Source organism: Falco peregrinus, chromosome 6, assembly GCF_023634155.1.
Source record: "Falco peregrinus isolate bFalPer1 chromosome 6, bFalPer1.pri, whole genome shotgun sequence".
In the NCBI taxonomy this organism is placed as follows: Eukaryota; Metazoa; Chordata; class Aves; order Falconiformes; family Falconidae; genus Falco; species Falco peregrinus.
Genome location: NC_073726.1, coordinates 18,448,309 through 18,466,657, shown reverse-complemented (window position 1 = coordinate 18,466,657; position 18,349 = coordinate 18,448,309). Strand labels below are relative to the sequence as shown.

Here is an 18,349-nt window from a genome sequence, read left to right as displayed (position 1 = left end):
GGGTGAGTGGAATCGTTTACCATCAATCAAGTGATGTGGGACTTCCTTTAAAAGTTTACATTATTAAATTACCTGCTCAGATAAAAATAAAGCACTGAGGATGCAATTTAAGAAAAAAATGTGATGTGTTAATAAAGCCCTAATTAAATGCCAAACATAGGAGGTTTCTTCCCAAGAAGAGACCTGTGAAGCTGGGAGAGATCAGAGCCACACAGCTCCGCGCTGTCTGTGGCCGTGACTGGTGGCACCTACAGCAGACAGGGACCTTCCCCAGGCATCGCCTCAGCTTTCACTACCACAGCTTTCTGATTTAATCAACAGTGGATCCATCCCTGTGAATTTGTCTAATCCCTTTTTTAATCCTTTAATTTTTCTGGCCCTCCAGAACGTTGCCCCACCTTCTCTTTTCCAGGCTGCAAAGAGCAAGTTGATGGGCTGCTCCTTGGAGCAGAGGCTGATTTCTGCTTCTGACTGCCGTGCCGTCTTTCACTGAATCTTTGCTTGTTCAGCGCTATGATTTTTGAGATGAGAATGCTGAAGCTATCAGCAATACTCAGACTTTAGGTTCACATAGTAACTAGCAACGGTTTGTTTCATTTGCTGTTCTTATTCTAACTCTTAAAATTCTATTTACTGTTTTACTGAGTTAATATTTTTCAAGATCTCTTGAGCGGTAATAATTCATTTAGGGCTTATCTCTGCTTAAGCTTAGGCAGGGTTATTTTTTCCCCATGCGCATCATCTTGCATTTCTTTTCATGGTGTCTTGTCTGCCACTTCACTCAGCCCACTCAGTACTGACAGTTTTGCAGCTCTGCCACACCAGTTTTAGATGTGACCGTTCTGAATGATGAAAATTCTCCATTACAGAAATTCACAGTTCATTCCTACCCTTGTTCCTTAGCTTTTACCTAATGAATCCCCTATGAGAGTAGCTCCTTCTTATCCCTTCACAGTAAGTATTTCACCTCCAAAGGCTCTTATAAATTGTAAGTTTTCTAACATGTTCATATTTTTGTGAACAACCCGCACATCAAATAACCCGCATCCCTTAGAAGCACTCATGCTTGTAAATAAATCCTTAAATATATCCTCCCCTCCCAAGGCAGCAGCAGGGACCACAGTGGCCAGGATATTGTGGCTTAGGAGGAGACTCAGGCAGAACTCCACTGGGAAAAGCAAGCAGAGACCATAAACTCTTTGGGATATTACTGCTGAACAGCTCTGAGTTCCATTACCAACTCACTGGACTTGCCCGTAAAATCCTGATACAGCATACCAGTGGTCTCCTTTGCAGTCAGGTTCCTTCTGCAAAAGCTTTCCACACCCCACTCTGCAGCAAGACCATATGACAACACATTGCACCAATAGAGCCTCAGAAGAGGAGCACTAAATCCGTGAAAACCAAAGTGTGGTAGAAAAGGTAGGTACCTTGACAGACACAACGTTTGCTCTGAAGGTCACCTAGTGTTGATCCTTTCTAGCTTGGCAGCATGAAGGGAGTGCAGTGATACCAAAACATTTAGACTAGATACCTTTGTCAGGAAGGTAAAGGCCATTAGGCTTAAATGGAAGGAAAAATAAATACAGAGTTCCTCCTCTTTCTCCCTCCCTTCCCTTTTCTCAGGGTTTGGAGCAGAATCAGACTCTCTCCCACCTCCAGCTTTGATGTTAGTAGATATCTCAAACATGCAGACATCTGCTGTATTCACTTGTCAGGTGCAAGAAGTCTAACAAAAATTGTTCTGGCAAATTAATAGGATTTCCCACCCATCCACCCACGCCCCTCACTACTGAAAGGATGCCTCTACTTAATTGTTTAGGCTAGTAAAAACATCTTCTTTAGAGTTAGAAATGGCAAGCATGAGAATTTTAACTATGGCATCTCGGCCATCATGCTTCCCCTTCTTTCTTCCTACTAAATTTCTTGCTTTTTCATATAAGACAGTCTCATTTTCAGATCTCCATTGATGTGTAGTACAGACACGGTAATTTCAGACAGATCTTTTATTACATATACCAGAAACAGGCAAGTTTTAGTCTTAGCATAAATGATTCTTGGTGGTGCTTTAAGAATTGATTCAATGCGAAGGGCGCTATGTGAATGTAAACTGTTTCAGTGTTGAGCTATTCTTTTACTTTACTTATTGAAATGCATGCACAGCAATTATATATCTGCATTGAGGGCAAAATAAATGCAGGTTTTGTGCAAAGTGTGGCTATTCATATTTAGTGTATTTTAAAACATAGAAAGGTTTAGGCATTGTGACATAAATTAGGTGCTTTTTTCCTAAGCAGCAAGACATCTCTGAAGTACGCTCCTTCTGTCTGTATTACTAAAGCCACAATTTAATTCATATTCTTGTCTGAACTATGGTGGTAAAGAAACATGCAGTTTGATTATGGCTTGTTCTTCAGAGTACTTACTTATATTTTTAGTTCTAAAAAAAATAATTTTTAACACTGTAAACAACACTTGCGTCCATACTAGAAACAGAAGTCACTTTGAGGTATGTGTATTGTGACTTTGCTTGAGATGTGCAATCTGTGTTTGCCACCATCACCTTCAGTGAATGTTTACCAGAGGGCTGAGAATTTTGTTCTGCAGTGATGTATTCTGAGCACATCTCCTAGTAGAGCTTTGTTTTATTTCAGCATTGATAGCATATTTTTTAGCCAAAAAAAGTTTGATTAATCTTTTCTTTCACCTTTTCTGAGTTCTTTTTAGATATTAGAATTTTAAGGATATGTTATTTTTCAAAAAAAACCCCCCACACACAACTGTTGTTAAACACTAGTTGCAGGTAGATAGTGAGGCTGAGCTGCTTTGTGCTAAGTTTACCAAGACTGAAGTGTGGGATTGGCGAGGGATACTCTACCATTAGGATATTAATAGAATATATAGTAAAATTTAATTATGACAAGCATATTTATGAGTAGGAGGAAGAAAAATAACATGCTTTTTGGGGGACCCTAGATACAGAGAAAAGAAGAGTTAGCTATGGTATATGCATTTAGTTAAAAACCAGAGGAGAACAGGGAAGAAACACTGGGAGAAAGATCAAGTAATATTGAGAAAATTCAATGGAAGATGAGTGAAAAGACAGAGCAAGAGAATGGATGAGGTGGAGAACCACGGACAAGAGCAAAAGGGGAAGCAAAGTTGATCTGTAATGTGTAAAGAAGGGAGTGTGTGTCTATTTGATGTAATAAATGCGTCTATGCACTCAAAATTAACTGTAAATTCATGCTGGTATGTATCTAATTAGAAAGCTGAGCATCTCAATAAATCTTCAGTATGATTTCTACTTATCAATTAACATATCTGAATGGAGTAGGAGGACAATTTAGTGAACCCTGGGCATTTTCAGTAACAACACCTATTTGTATATAAAATAAATGGTGTTTCTAGCGCCTCTATTGCAACATACAAATAAAGAAATTTTGTAAACCAGGAGGTGGGAGACAATTTATGACTACTACTTCATGTGCAAATTTATCCCCTTCACTCTTTTGATGCCTTATTGTTCTCCTGATCTGTTTATTATCTAGTTACGTGCCAGGTTTGCAAACTAGCTGAAGTATAAACTGATTTTGGACTTCATATGTATATGCCACGTATATATGCACATCTGGATTCTGAATTTTTTAGTGAAATCTGTACTATGTTAATGCAAATGACATTGTATAAGAATTTATTTTCTTCTATATTTATACACAAACTTGTTTTTAATTCATGTAGAACTTTCTTCAAAATGAAAACATTTTCTTTTGCTTGAACATCACAACTTGTTTCAGCATATGTTAACTGTGACTATTGTTCCTTGTCTAGCCGTACCCCATAAAATAGGGCGGATAATTGATGGAAGTCCTGCGGATCGCTGTGCAAAACTTAAAGTTGGAGACCGGATCTTAGCTGTGAATGGTCAGTCTATTATTAACATGCCTCATGCAGATATTGTGAAGCTAATTAAAGATGCGGGTCTCAGTGTAACTCTTCGCATCATTCCTCAGGAGGGTAAGTCAATGGCCCTTAAAAACAGGAAGAAAATTTTAAGTAGCCTCCAATTAGCTTGAATTATGTCACTGCTTGAAAGAACATCTTTTGTTTCGCTTTCTCAGCTGTAATGTACAGCACACCAAAATTACAGCCTTAGAACCAGCTCAAATAACGTCTGAATTCTTGAAAAGGTTTCTAGTTATGAAAAGGGTATTTAAAGCAAACCCGGAGAAAGCTGAGTACTGGAGTCAGTGTTAATGTCTTTTGTAAGAACTGCCTTCTACATGGAAAAGCACCTGACAAGAGAGCCAGGTTGAGTTTGTTCCCTTATATCCTGCTATAAACCAACCAAAAGTTTTGCAAGGAGAGACTGCAAAGGCTGTCACCAGGCACATTGAGCTACCAGCTAACTGTGACAAAAAGTGATGTGAAAGAATAGTTCAAATTTGGTAATTTCCTCCACGTGTATCACCGTAAATGCACAAGGCAGGAAAGAACTGAACGCTAAATTATCTCATTTGTAGGGTGAGGATAAGGGGACAGACTCGTTATTCTGATCATTACTCCACAGACAATCAGTGAATATCCTTTGATGTTGGTTTCATGGGTTTCAGGGTTGATTTCAGGACTTATTTTTAGGTTAGCGATGTGCCATGCTGGTGTATGAATTGTGCCATATTAATGAGGCTGTGGCTTTATATCTCAGCAACAAATACTGATAGAGCTAGGAATGTCACACAGCAAGTAATGTAATTACTTAATGATCCATGCTCCAGTTAGATGACCTTCACCTGCTGCTGCTGCATCTAGCAACAGGACAAGGAAGCGACAGGACAAGGAAATAGCCTGACACTGGCCAGGGACTGCCACTGGGGGAACTTAACTACTCCGTTAAATGAATTCAGTGAAGGCAAAAACACAAGCATACACAAGTTCAGGATTCACACTAAAGAGCTGGCTGCTCTATAATCTCTGGAGGCCCATTTTGCAAGCATCTACAAAGTGTGATGCTGCATGCAGTCCGTGCGGCTTGTTTCTGTCTCCTTGGAACCTGGATTAACTCATTAGCAAATTGCTAGTAGTTCAGTGTTAGAGAGGAATACATTAAGTTACAAGGAAAGCAGAGGTGCAGTTGAGATGCAGTGCTACAAGATGTTCTTGGGTGCTAGTGGTGGGAAACGATTTGTGCCCAAGGCATGGCTTCCCTGCATGACTATGTGACACTGGACACCTCATTTGCCTTCTGATATTAGGTTCCCAGCTTATAAAATTAGAGGAAAAAATCTAATACCTCTGTAATGTACTTTCAGGTGAAAAATACCATATAAATGCAAAGCAGTTTTAGAAGAGCTTAGGATTTGACTATTTCATCCATAGTTATGAGAGTAATGTAGAAATGAGGGACAACATTCCCAGTCTTCATCTCTGAAACTTTGCAATACAAAAGAGACTCACAGATGCAAAATGGGCAATTAAAGCCTTAAGTATAGTAATTACACAGACAAGTATTGCTTATGTCTACATGAGGAATGGTTTGAGTGCAAATATACAAGGTTTTTTGACAATTAAGCCTAATTTGAAAAGATTTTTAATAAAGTAACCAAATTTTTTTAAAATTATTATGAGCATAAATTAAATAAGTAGAGAGCCATTAGAAATGTGCAGTCATAGGGGACAAACTCACATGTTAAAAAATAAAATAATTCAAAATCCAAACTAGATTCAAATATTAAACTAGGCAAGATCTGGATCACACATCGCTGTTGCTGTTAGGGATGCTCAGCCATATGCCTGTCCATTCTGGATGCTTTGCACTATGCCACACTGGCCTCACTCATTCTGTTGCAAGCAGGAATAAAAAAATATAATGTGTACCTTTGCTGTTGATAATGTGTGAGCAATTACTTCTGCAGTGCTCTGTCTTCTTGTGGGTGGGTCTTTCTCATTTACGCTTCCTAACAGGTAAATGATGAGCAACATAACTGCCAGTGTGTCAGGAGAAATATATTCAATATGAGCCCAGTGCCAAATGTGTCTTCCCCCAAGTGCAGTGGGAAGCCTGAAGGAAGATTGGCATCCTTTATTTGTAACAAGGCCACATTTCCTACCCCAGCTTCTCTGTCTTTTTTAATTTTATGCTGTTTGGAAAGAAGGATTCTGGTTTTCTGCAGTGTTTCAATATGAAACCCTCGTCATTTGGCACAATACAGTGAAATAAAACATCGGTTTAGCTGGTTAGTCAGAATTTATTGCGATTGGCTTTACTGTTCACAGTTGCCAAAGATTTAAAAAAGATAGGAAACTCTTGCTGAACTCCAAGAGAGCAGGAGCTAACACAAGCACACCAGTGTTTTAACTTTTGTGATGACAGTCTGTCATCCCATAACAGTGGTGAAAACAATAAAAATTATATTAATTTTTTTAAATATTTTTTTTCAAAATGAAAAGTATTTCAAGTATCTAGAAGTTATGCTAAGACACATGGAGGACAGGGAGGTGATTTGAGACAGCCGGTATGGCTTCATCAAGAGGAAGTCCTGCCAGCCCAACCTAGTGGCCTTCTATGGTAGAGTGAATACATCAGTAGACAAGGGAAGACCTATGGATGTCACATATCTGGACTACTGTAAGGCCTTTGACACAGTCCCCCACAGCATTCTTCCCTGTAAATTGGAGAGATACAAATTTAATGGGTGAACTGTTCAGTGGATGAGGAATTGGTTGATCCAGCAGATAGTGGACAGCAGCTCAGTGTCCAGATGAAGATCAGTGACAAGTGGTGTCCCGCAGGGGTCCATACTGGGACCCGTGCTGTTTGATACTGTAGAGGAATTACAGAGGAATGAAGGCGGGTTAATTCACATTGATAATATACAGCTGTGGGCTGGCTTCAGGGGCGGTGGGTTGGCTGAGGTGGATAATGTGCAGCTGTGGCTGGTTCCTGCTAAGTGGTTAAATAGCTCTAAGGGGTATGGAAGAGGAGTGTGGGATGAAGAGTGCACTGGGAGAAGCAGAGGGAGGAGAGAGAGTGCCCTGGGTGTAGGAGAGACAAGAAGCAGAGTGGACTGGCTTGAAGAGGCTGAAGAAACAGCACAGACAGTAGATGAACTTTTCAAACCTTGTGGGGGATGGGTGGCCGTGCTGAGGCAAGGCACGGGAACTATTTATTGAAGTTAACCTGGTATGGGGTGGTAAAAGCCTTGTTGCAGCTGGCTAGCTTTGAGAGTGCTGCAACATAATACCGTCGTCAATGACAGTCAGTGGGATTGAGTGCATTGGAGAAGAGAAGGCTCCAGGGAGACCTTGTTGCAGCCTTTCAGTACTTAAAGGGGGCTTGTAAGAAAGACAGGGACAAACTTTTCAGGGGGGCCTGTTGTGATAGGGCAAGGGGTAATGGTTTTAAACGAAAAGAGGGTAGATTCATGCTAGATATAAGGAAGACATGTTTTACAATGAGAGTGGTGAAACACTGGAACAAGTTGCCCAGAGAGGTGGTAGATGCCCCATCCCTGGAAACATTTGAGGTCAGGCTGGATGGGGCTCTGAGCAACCTGATCTAGCTGAAAGTGTCCCTGCTCACTGTAGGGGGTTGACTAGATGACCTTTAAAGGTTCCTTCCACCCCAAACTATTCTATGATCAGTATTTCTAAGCTTTAAAAGAAAACATTAAACATGGAAGCAATTTGCCTTGTTCAATTGGGTTTTAAATAATGGAGGTGTCAACCAGAGTTATAGAAGTGACCAAGATTGCAGATACCACGGACTATCAAAAGGTGCACATTAGGTTCATATGTCTTAAAATCTAATTATAACCCAAGAGAGTAAAAGCGACAAAGCATAAATATTCAGAGGTAGTATGTGACCAGAAATTATTATTGTCTACCTTTGCCCTTTATTAAATGCCGTGCTGTGACAGGTCTTTAATCTCCAGCTTCCCCTTACACAGAGCTGAACAGCCCAGCCTCAGCCCCCAGCTCGGAGAAGCAGAGCCCCATGGCCCAGCAGCACAGCCCCCTGGCCCAGCAGAGCCCCCTGGCACAGCAGAGCCCCGTCGCCCAGCACAGCCCCGTCACCCAGCCACCACCTCCGCAGCCCCTCCAGCTGCAGGGGCATGAAAACAGGTAAGAGCAGCTCCTCCAGCTTCTGCCTCCTGTAAGGACCACAGGACACCCTTGTGCTGGGTCTTTATGCTGTTTCTGGCAGCTGTGAGCCATCACTTGCGGGGCTTTGAGAGGCCACGGTCCCATGATTACACTTGCAGGGCATGAGTTGTGTGTGCCAGGGTGATCTGCAAGTCTTGTTCAGGTATGAAACACGTTGTTATGACAAGAGTCTAGCCAACCTTTCTCAAACATCCATCGGGATGCTTGCCAAGGAACTAAATACGGCAGTATTCCTTGCTAAGTTTCGTTGCGAACATACTACTTTCATATATCACTACAACTTACAAAATACAGGTATATCAGTACCTGATTGTGAGATAGCCTTTGTTTTCATTATCTTACTACTTTTTTTTTTTTCCTTTTAGAGTTCTGAGGTCAGGAAGATATTTTTATTAAAGGTTTTGTCTATAGTCTGTCATTTTCTCATTTCCCAGCCAATTTCTCATATGCAATTTATGCATATGCATTGATAAATTTATCAGTAATGGAAATTAAATGGTAGGGGGATAGAAATCTGACCAGCTGGTATTAAAAGCTGTATATATAAAAAGCATGCTCAGGCTGTGGGATGATACAACTTTCTGCGATCTCCAATCCACACTATTTAGTATTTGCATTAATTTTGGGCATGTTAAATGAGGCTGATTACGCTGACTGTCTTTATGCTAACCTTGAATAACCAACATACTTAATCAAGAACATTTTCCCCAAATAATAGATGCTCCTTACAGGATTGTAACTTTTTGCTTCTGGAGATAAACGTGAGTTCAGTTGTGATGTAGACACTATGCCCTCTAATTCTCCTTGCTTAACAGATGTACCACTTCTACTTGCCCGAAATCATTTTCTCTCAATTAGTCACACTTGGCAAATTTTTTTGCCTTGTATTTCATCGAGTAAATTTTCCAAAAGTCGTCATCTCCTAGAAGACATATGTTTCTGACAAAATCCAATGCAAAGCTTTGACAAAAATCTCTCTGTGCAGCTGTAAGTCAGTATTAAATGTCTGTTGAATTGGGAACTTTCAGAGAGGACCAGTAAACTACTAATTAAAGTTCCAAAAAGAAATTCTGGAATAGTTGTACTGAAAAGCATAAGCTATAATTGGTCATGTCACCACTTACATATTTAGCAAAAATTATAGTGCCTCCACGTGTAAATAAAAGCATCTTCTGAGATACTGCTGTGGTGGTGTATTGGGAACCTGCCTAAGGATGACTTTTATGCCAGAAAAAGGTCCGTTATTGCTAGTTCATATAGTATCATTATTCAATAGATTTTATGTCAGATTACAGCTTGTTTATATAGCCATGTACATTGTTTCTGAATCAAAATGCTATTAGATATCTACAACCCTTAGGCATACTAGCTAGTATTTTTACTTCAAATATGAATAAGGCTCAGTATCACGGTAAGCCTGTTTGTTCTCCATCTTCTTTTAATAGCACCATGATACTGAGTAAAGAAAGAGGATTGCATGTATACATGCAGGTCTTATTATAGATGTCATGTAGAGGTTTTAAAAGAACATGTGGCAGCAGGCTGTTTTCTCAGAAGAGTCAAATGGAAATAGTTCTGATATTTTTGTGTCTGGTTAGACATTCAGCTAATTAAAGCTAGTGTGTAGGAAGATTTGCCATAGTGTTACTGTAACTGCACTAATAAAGTAATGAATTTTTGAAACCTGTCTGAAATATTTTGAAATGTTTAGATTATCTTTTCATAAAATAAATTAGCATGATCAAAAACAATGCTCTAATTTTTTTCAGAATGTATTTTTTTTAATACAAAGTACATTTCAAAACCCCTTTCATAGTCTGTATGTGTCCGTGTACCTGCATATGTACATGTACATGGTCACTTGATCGACTGAAAACTTTCAGACAATTATTAAAGCGGAGTTTGAAATGTGTATTTCCTGTATAGGAAAAAAACATTTCCTTTGGCACCTAGGCAAGAATGTAAAAATGTCCGCTAAGTGAAAACTTTTGTTAAATCTAACTCAAACCACTATTATAGAATCACCTTGCTAAAAAGCTTCAGGACTTCCTTCGTGCCCATTCAGCAGGTTACACAGCTGAGGTACAGAGGTTTGCAGTAAGAAATAGTCCTTACTTCACCCTGAAGTGTGAAATGACATTACACACTGATTAGTGGTAAGGAAGCTACTCATTCCCATCTAAGTGAATTAGTTAAGTAGTCACTGTGTCACAGAAAGTCACTTTTTCTTTGAAATATTAGGCCTTATCTTCCTGTAACCAGTTACCAATTAAAGCAATATTTTTCTTGTTATCAGTTCTTGTGCTCATTTTGGCTGAGATGGAGTTATTTTTTTGGATTTGTTTTATTAACAGATGTGATATTTTAATGAAAGGTTTTCTTTGATAACTAGTACAAAGAATGTATCCTTTTTTAACCTTAAGTAGTTCACAAGAATAGTTTGTCAATGAAACGGAGGGGCTTTAAATGTCTGCACTGATGTTTTATTTACTCTCTAGCAATCTCAGTTCTGGAAAAAAAGCACTTTATAAACTCAGCGCATTATTTCATAGCGAGTATTTTGGGTGTTCTCACATGCACATTTGTATTCCAAGTAGGCAAGATAAGTGGGAATCAAGATGCTTTTCCTGTTCCTTTGAGCCTAATCCTGATCTCACTGATACAACCTGGAAAATTGCACCGTATGACCTGCGGGAAAATGGCTTACGTTCATGGTTTCAAAAGCACTCACTGTTTTTGGATGCCTCAACTATTTACCCTTGAAAGTTTTTGCTTCTCTGTGAAAATTTGGTTTATGCGATTTTGTAGTCAGGCAGTTTGCTTTAACTCCTCGATACGGTGTGTAACACATATTCTTTATGTTCTGCCACTTTCTGAAACGACATCATTTTGCCTTTCTCAGTTATAGGTCAGAAGTAAAAGCCAGGCAGGATGTGAAACCTGATATCCGGCAACCTCCATTTACAGACTACAGGCAGTCCTCAACAGACTACCGACAGCCTCCGCTGGACTACCGGCATCCTCCGGTGATGGACTACCAGCAGCCACCTCCTCTGGACTACAGGCAGCCGCCCTTGATGGATTACAGGCAGCATTCACCTGACACTAGGCAGTACCCTCTGTCAGAGTACCGGCAGCCCCAGGTACAAACTGAAATACTTAGAGCATAAAAAGAAAGTGTTAGGATCCATAGGGAGAGATCATGTATATCAGTAAAAAATACTACATTATAGAAGAAAAAGGCACCTTTCTTGTTTTTTACTCTGAGTTACTATCTCTCTCAATAGAGAGATAGAGTTAAATAGAGAGTTAAAATAAAAGTTCTAAAATAAGCTGTCTTTGCATCACCAGAGGAATTTTTTTGTTCCTAGGAACACATTACAGTCATCAAACAGTTGTATGTGCTTAAGTCAGACTGCATTTCTACAGCATAGCTGAAAACAAAGATTTTAGCTCATCTGAATAAATAGATAAATAACTGTGAATCCTTACCGATAAAATCACATTTCTGTTGGTAATAGCCTGGATGAAGAGAAACTAGCTTGTGCAACAAGTTTCTTTGACATCAGGCATGATCTTACAAATTCAAAGAAATAAACAGCAGATGAAGAGTTACGTTAAGTTGGACAAGACTCGGCTGATGACAAATATTTACTGACAGCTCTGAAGGTTTGAAGAATTAGCCCGAAGTTCAGACTTTCAAAAATCTTCCTTTCTCCTTACATAAAGGCAGAAAAAAACATAGGTCAAAAATATATTAAATAAGAGACTGTAAAATTCTGAACACTATATGATGGAACCATATATAGATGGTCTCTATGTCCATATTTTTGAAGCCAGACACACAAACCATATCAATGAAAATATCCAAATTCTTAAGTGGGATCCAGAGAACCCTGAAAATGTTATGCATTTTAGCATCTAACTAGCAAATCCCTATCCCCATGTGCATACCCTATAAGATGCTTTTTAGCATCTGGAGAGATGCTTAGACTGCTTGTTTCTCACCATCTCCAGTTTAATTCTCTAACCACTGGTCTACACAGCCCAGGCTTGCTCTTGTTTTTCTCCTGGTCGCATGGCTCTTGCGCTCGTGGCTGCCAACGGATCAGAAGTAATAGAGCAAGTTTCCACCCAGACCCCTCTACGGGGTGGCAGTTAGGGTCCACCAAGGGAAAATGGTAAAGACAAATCTAAGTCTCTGCAGGACACAGAAAGGGTGAAACAAATCTACTTCTTCCCTCCTCCTCAAGGCACATGTTTTAACCAGAGTGAAAAGAGTCGCTGTACTTTGTGAGTCCATGCAGTCCAGCATGCTGATCACATCAAGTTCTGCTGGCAATTTAGGAAGTGTGCCTCTTACTAATTTTTAATCGTGATGATGTTTATACAGGAACTGCCTGTCACCTCACTTGCCAAATCAGCACTTCTGCGTAGACATAAGCACTTATACTCGGGTGCCGTGAAAGTATTGAGGGTGAATATGGAAACCATCTAGAGAGCTTTTGGTGTCAGGCAGCTGCTGGAAGTTGCCCTTTCCAGGGTGGTTTTGGACTTAGGCATTTACATTTTGCTAAAGTCACTTTTCAGAAACTGCCAAAGTCTGTCAGTGCAGAAGTGCACTTTGAAGGTCCCATTGCTTATATCAATTGGACAGATGAATTTTTTTGGAATCTATACCATGACATTCATATGGTTAATTGTCTTTCATTTTGTATTTGTCTATACAGGACTTTGATTATTTCACCGTTGATTTGGAGAAAGGAGCCAAAGGTTTTGGGTTTAGTATTCGAGGAGGAAGGGAGTACAAAATGGATTTGTATGTGCTGAGGTTAGCAGAAGATGGACCAGCAATAAGAAATGGAAGGATGAGGGTAAGTAAAACGCATTGCAACAATTTTTTTAAACATTCGCAGATATGTTTGGTGATGGAGTCAAAGGGAAAGTAGTGTTTTCATCTCTAATCAGGTTTTAAGGAACCAATGCCACATACCTCTTTATATATACTTGTTCTGTAGGAGTTCAAGTAGTCGAAACACGTAGCAGTAGGTCTGTGTAGTTTTGTTGCAGAATAAATATATTACTTCTTGTTGATAACAGCTTTTACTGTATTATACATTTTTTCTCCTTATTCTTTCACTCATATCTAAGCAACTTAAAAATCTCTGACAAAAATTTTGATGTTTCTTTGATAATAACATCAGCATAATTAACAGTTACGTCTCTAATCACAAAAGCAAAGGGATAGCTATATGACATTTATTGGACTACTATGAAACCTAAGACTTGGTCTGTGTTATTTTACTAATTTAATCAAATTACCTTCATGTTGTTTCCTAATTTTATTTATTCAGCCTTGTTTGTAGGGATCAGTTGTCACTATTTGTCTGCATAGGTCTTAGTGCATTTGAGTCCTGTATTGGTAGAAGTCATAATAACACTATGTTCAAATACTAAATCTAAAAGCATTCACTTTAGAAATTCCATGATTAAAAAAATGTGTTCTGTGTAGAAAAAAAACTAATAAAAAATAGGTGGGTTTAATATCTCCAGTTGTGCTAAAAAGGAGGTAAAAACTCATCAAGGGTTGTGATAGCTTGCAGAATACGGAGTACACAAAAGGAAGGAGAGAACATAGGTGAGACTGCCAAGAGTCAACATAAAAAATTGTTTATGTATCTAATCAGTGCAGCCTTGTTGAACCAATATTTAATTATAAAGATGGGCAACAGAAAATGTGTTCTGTACAGGAGTAATGGCAGATCTTGCAAATGTCATGGTTGTTACTCAGGTTCCATTTCAAGATCTTAAGAGTCTCATCAAGTTTGACTTAATACAGAAAAGCATTGCCACCCATCTAAATATACAGTCAGAGACTGCTTCAGGTCACTCGTAACTTGCTCGCTTTGTAGAGCTGTAGCATTCCATTAGTCCTCAGGCATACCATGGAGCGCAAGCCCCTGGCACTGGGAGCTGGAGTAAGGGAGCCACGGCATAAACAGTCCCTGGGACCAGGTAGCCAGGTTGGCAAGCAGACAGGCAACTGGTAACTGAGAAATACTCCCAGAGTATTTGTTGTTTGAAATAGAGATTAATTCATGCTGCAGCTAGAACTTTAACTGAAGAATGTCTTCTCCAGTTAATGGTTTCATACCTTCCTCTATTACTGCACTGTCACAGTCAGCAAGATGTACATTAGCAACCGTAATGTGATTAAAGCTGGAGAAAAAGTTGTGCTTTCAGTAAGCTCTGGAATCTTGTATTTGGAAACACATGGCTAAGAATACAGAACAACAGAAGAACAATGCCTTTGGAGAGGGTTCTTTTCCAATAATAACCTGTATTAGGCAGAAAACTAACCTATTAAACCACAAAATAAAGTTGCACTATCCACTCTGTAAATAGTCTAAATATAAAAAGTGTGCAAATTTTTTTTTTTACAAATTTTACAATGAAAGATGTTAATATTTCCAAAAGAACTTATTTTAAAACTTTTTTGTTGATGTAGCCACAATACATAGCCAAGTGTTATTCTGACCAGATAGTTGTAACTAGGTTTTTTCTCCCCTTTAAAAGTGGTGTTCTTTGGAATCAGTTTTACCCTCCAGCCTTGTCACTGAGTCTTGTATTGTATTCGGTTTAACAGCCATTTTAATCTGTCAGTCACAGATGGATTTGGAACTTGCAAGACTTCTATCTCCAGTGACCTGTAACTGATGGACAGCAGAAGCCCAAGAAAGAGCTTCTTCAAAAGAAAAATAGAAAAACAAAATAAAAAATAATAATTGCTGAAAGGAATAGAGTATATAGGAAGACTAGGGAAGGAAGCAGAGCTCTGTACACCTATCTCCTGTCCTAAATTTAGATCTGCTGCTAATAATACAGGTTTATTCCTATTTATTGGCTGGCACTACCAGTCTGCTTGCTGCAGTTCTGTATCTCTGTTTCACAGATGCATCTCTATAGCAAAATATGCAAAAATCTGTTAAAGGCTTCTCACTTCACATGGTCTTTAAAGATCAGATTATCTGATCCTAGGCTTTCAGCACTGGGGATTGTAAACCATGGTAGGATCTTAACAGGAGCACCTGCAGCTAATAGTTCTTCTCACGATCTGCTTATCTCTGTTATTGTTTTGCTTCCTGTTTCTTCATTCTTGAACAGCCTTCTTTAACTGGAGCCTTACAGGAAAACATGAAACAGGTAACACAATGTGCAGATCATGCTTATAGAAAGAAATAATGCACATAACTCCACCATTAATCCCACTCACCAAGCCAAGAAGAGAAAAATTAAAGCAGTTAAGATTTTAAAAGTAGATCATATAATGAAACATGTTACCTGTAAGGCATTTAGATGTAATAAGTAAACGTATTCCACAAATAACGTTTTTGCTGTCAGTGCAGTTGTAGCCAGCAAAAGCCCTGCTAAATGCAAATTCACATTGATATAAATCTCCCTACTTTACAGAAATAGTAATAAAAAAAGATAGAAAGTACTTTAAAGTAATAGAGCTACATCTATGCTAGTGAGTTTATAAATTTGTGTAATTGAAGCAATGCAATCTCTAACTGAAAACAGCTCCAGGCAAGTAGAAGTCTGCATGTTGTACTCTGTTAGTGGGCACTGCAGAACCGTAGTGATAGGTTGAGCCCAGCAGCTATATTCCACTTGGATACACGTTAAAATATCTGAAAGTCTATCAGCACACGTTCAAAAGATTCTGAGATCTAAATACATGCAGAAGTGTTATGCATTACAGACGCAGAGTATACATTTAAAGAAGTAAAAGATAAGATTATAGGAAATCAGATGTAAATAAGGAACCGGTATGGAATTTCTCTCGTAAAAGAAAGCAGAGTAGATCCATTACTGAGGAAGGTAAGTGTGAAAGGAATACAATATACCGACAGCAGGAGCAAAGAGAAAGTTAGAAAAAGGCAATGGTGAAACAACATGAAGAAAGTGACACCAAAATTGGGGCATCCATATGAAACTTTCAGTTTGAGTTTCAGCCTTTTATGAACTCCAGTGAAGCTTGGGAGCAGATGAGCGAACAGATTCATAGACAAATACTGGAAGTACTGGCTCTGCCAGAACATCTGAACTTGAAAAGATTGATGGAAGGGAGAATAAGCTTTCACGAAGTTTGTTGCCACGCCACCATTTCCAATCAGAAGTCCTGATCTTCCTTCCCACTGGGAATGGCATGCTAGGCACTTTGTGTTTTTATTGGAAACAAATCCACTGAGGAACACTCCATTTCAGGATTAAGAGATCTAAGATAGTCTTTAATTGCCCTTCATGACTGCTGGAGCTTTTTACTTTGATTTTCTGTGGAATTGTTCTGGCAACCAGAAAGGTGGAAGAGAAGTGAGCTGATGTCATACAGAGTTCATCAGTCTCACCAGCATATTGCTTTTCTACTCAAGGATCCCTTTCTGCCAGCCTATATAGACACTGCGTTATGTCTTCAGGTTCAACAACTTCTTCCCTTAAAGCTTTCACAGGCTTATTACTCTGTTCTCAGTTGTGGCACTTTTACATGCATTGAGAATTTTCTTTGGGCTCATAGACTATGCAGAAAGCCAAAGCATACATCCTAGTTTAACTTGGATTCTTGTCACTAGACATGGGAAGGAGATGTCCATCAAAGGACCCAGAAGTCTACAGGAAGAAGTGTTTCTTCTCATGTGTCCACTGCCTGCATGGTTGATAAATTGTTCTCAACCAGTGTTGGGTAGCCACAGCCTTAAGTGTGTAACTTCATACAAAACCATATGTCAGGTCATATACCACAAATAACTTCAGCAGAATTTTACTGTTAATTCATGGATAAGACATAACGGACATGCCTCACAGAAGACTTCTCTAGGGGGGAACCTCATCGCTACACTGGAAGTAAATATAGATCCCTCCTAATTTGGACATTTGAGCAGAGAGCAAGCTGCAACAATTAATTCTGAAAAGCCTACCACCACAGAGGTTTACAGAACTTGAAACGTTTGACTCAATACTTAAACTAAATGAATTTTCACAAAGAGCAAGACATCTTACAAACTGGGAGTAACAAAAGTTTCATTAGGTCTAAGGAAAAGACTACAAGGGAAAACAAGACTAAAAGGCAGACAGACTCACTGAGAGCTCTGAGTTCTAGAAATTTATCTCCACCCTTCTTTCTTCCTCAGGATGAGGGAGTACCAGAAATACAAGACTCTGTCCACACCATGGCAAAAAAGGGCTGAATAGGACCATGCCTGTGCTGTGTAAGACTAGGAGGTGTTAGAAGAACCACAAGAAAAGTTTGGAGAATTATTCATGCCTTTGATAACTTATCCCAACCAGGCCAGAGGTCTGAGCATATCAGGACTCCATTTCTCAAGCAATCCTAATATCGGGGGGGGGGGGGGGGGGGGGCGGGGATGAGACTAGTTGGGGATGGCAATATTGAAAAATACAGCTACAAGGCCTAGTCTCAGAGTAGGGCAAGGATACGGTGCACACACTATCCATGATGGTAGTACCAAGTTAAATCAGTCACCTGAGATGAGGGACTTAACACAGTCAATGTGGAGCACAGTCCCCACAGCCTTTGAAGATTCAAACCCTACTGGCAAAAATTTTATAGATCTATTTAGATAAGGCTGATGATAACTCATGTTTTATTCTTGTCTCAAGTTGAGGACAATGATCAGCAGAGCTCTGCCTGCAGATCTCTATCCCTTCCCGTCTTAAAGATGGGGAACTACTGACTGCTCTCAGAATTGTTAAGGATGGTCGTAGGGTTTGCAAGACGTGTGAGATGTGATCAACAGATTTCTTACGGCCTTGAATGATATCTCCTGTAGCCAGCATGTTTATTGAAACCATCATCAAACAAAGAGCCTGTGGCTGCAGGCTGCAAAGATACAGAGTATCTTGTGCAAATGGGTTTAGTGAATGTGAAACTCATGAAGAATGAGGGTGAAATGTGCGTTTTTATACACAATGTGCATCTGTGTCATTTTGTCACTTTGTGAGTTCCATCCTTTTTTCACATCTTCCACGAAGGTCATACTTCTCATCCCTGACATTTCTAGTTTTATTATCTTGTCAATGTGTTTTTCTCAGTCCATGTACACCAGTTAGTCCTCCCTCTAGCTCCCTCGTATCTCTTAATACTGCATGCTTTTTCTCATTTGCTTGT

General features: G+C 39.4%; 1 protein-coding gene across 12 annotated transcripts in view; it reads left to right on the top strand.

The window, feature by feature from the left end:
* The window catches only part of MAGI2 (membrane associated guanylate kinase, WW and PDZ domain containing 2), a 755,758-nt gene that overhangs the window by 700,260 nt on the left and 37,149 nt on the right, over window positions 1-18,349 (top strand). For 6 of the 12 annotated variants that reach the window (XM_027795434.2, XM_027795430.2, XM_027795428.2 and 3 more), the window contains 4 exons: window positions 3,832-4,017; window positions 7,932-8,121; window positions 11,066-11,306; window positions 12,894-13,037. In XM_027795434.2, the coding sequence (XP_027651235.1) occupies window positions 3,832-4,017; window positions 7,932-8,121; window positions 11,066-11,306; window positions 12,894-13,037 (761 nt within the window). The remainder of the gene's footprint in view (window positions 1-3,831; window positions 4,018-7,931; window positions 8,122-11,065; window positions 11,307-12,893; window positions 13,038-18,349) is intronic. The other 6 variants (XM_027795431.2, XM_027795429.2, XM_005243469.4 and 3 more) reach the window with 1 other exon arrangement.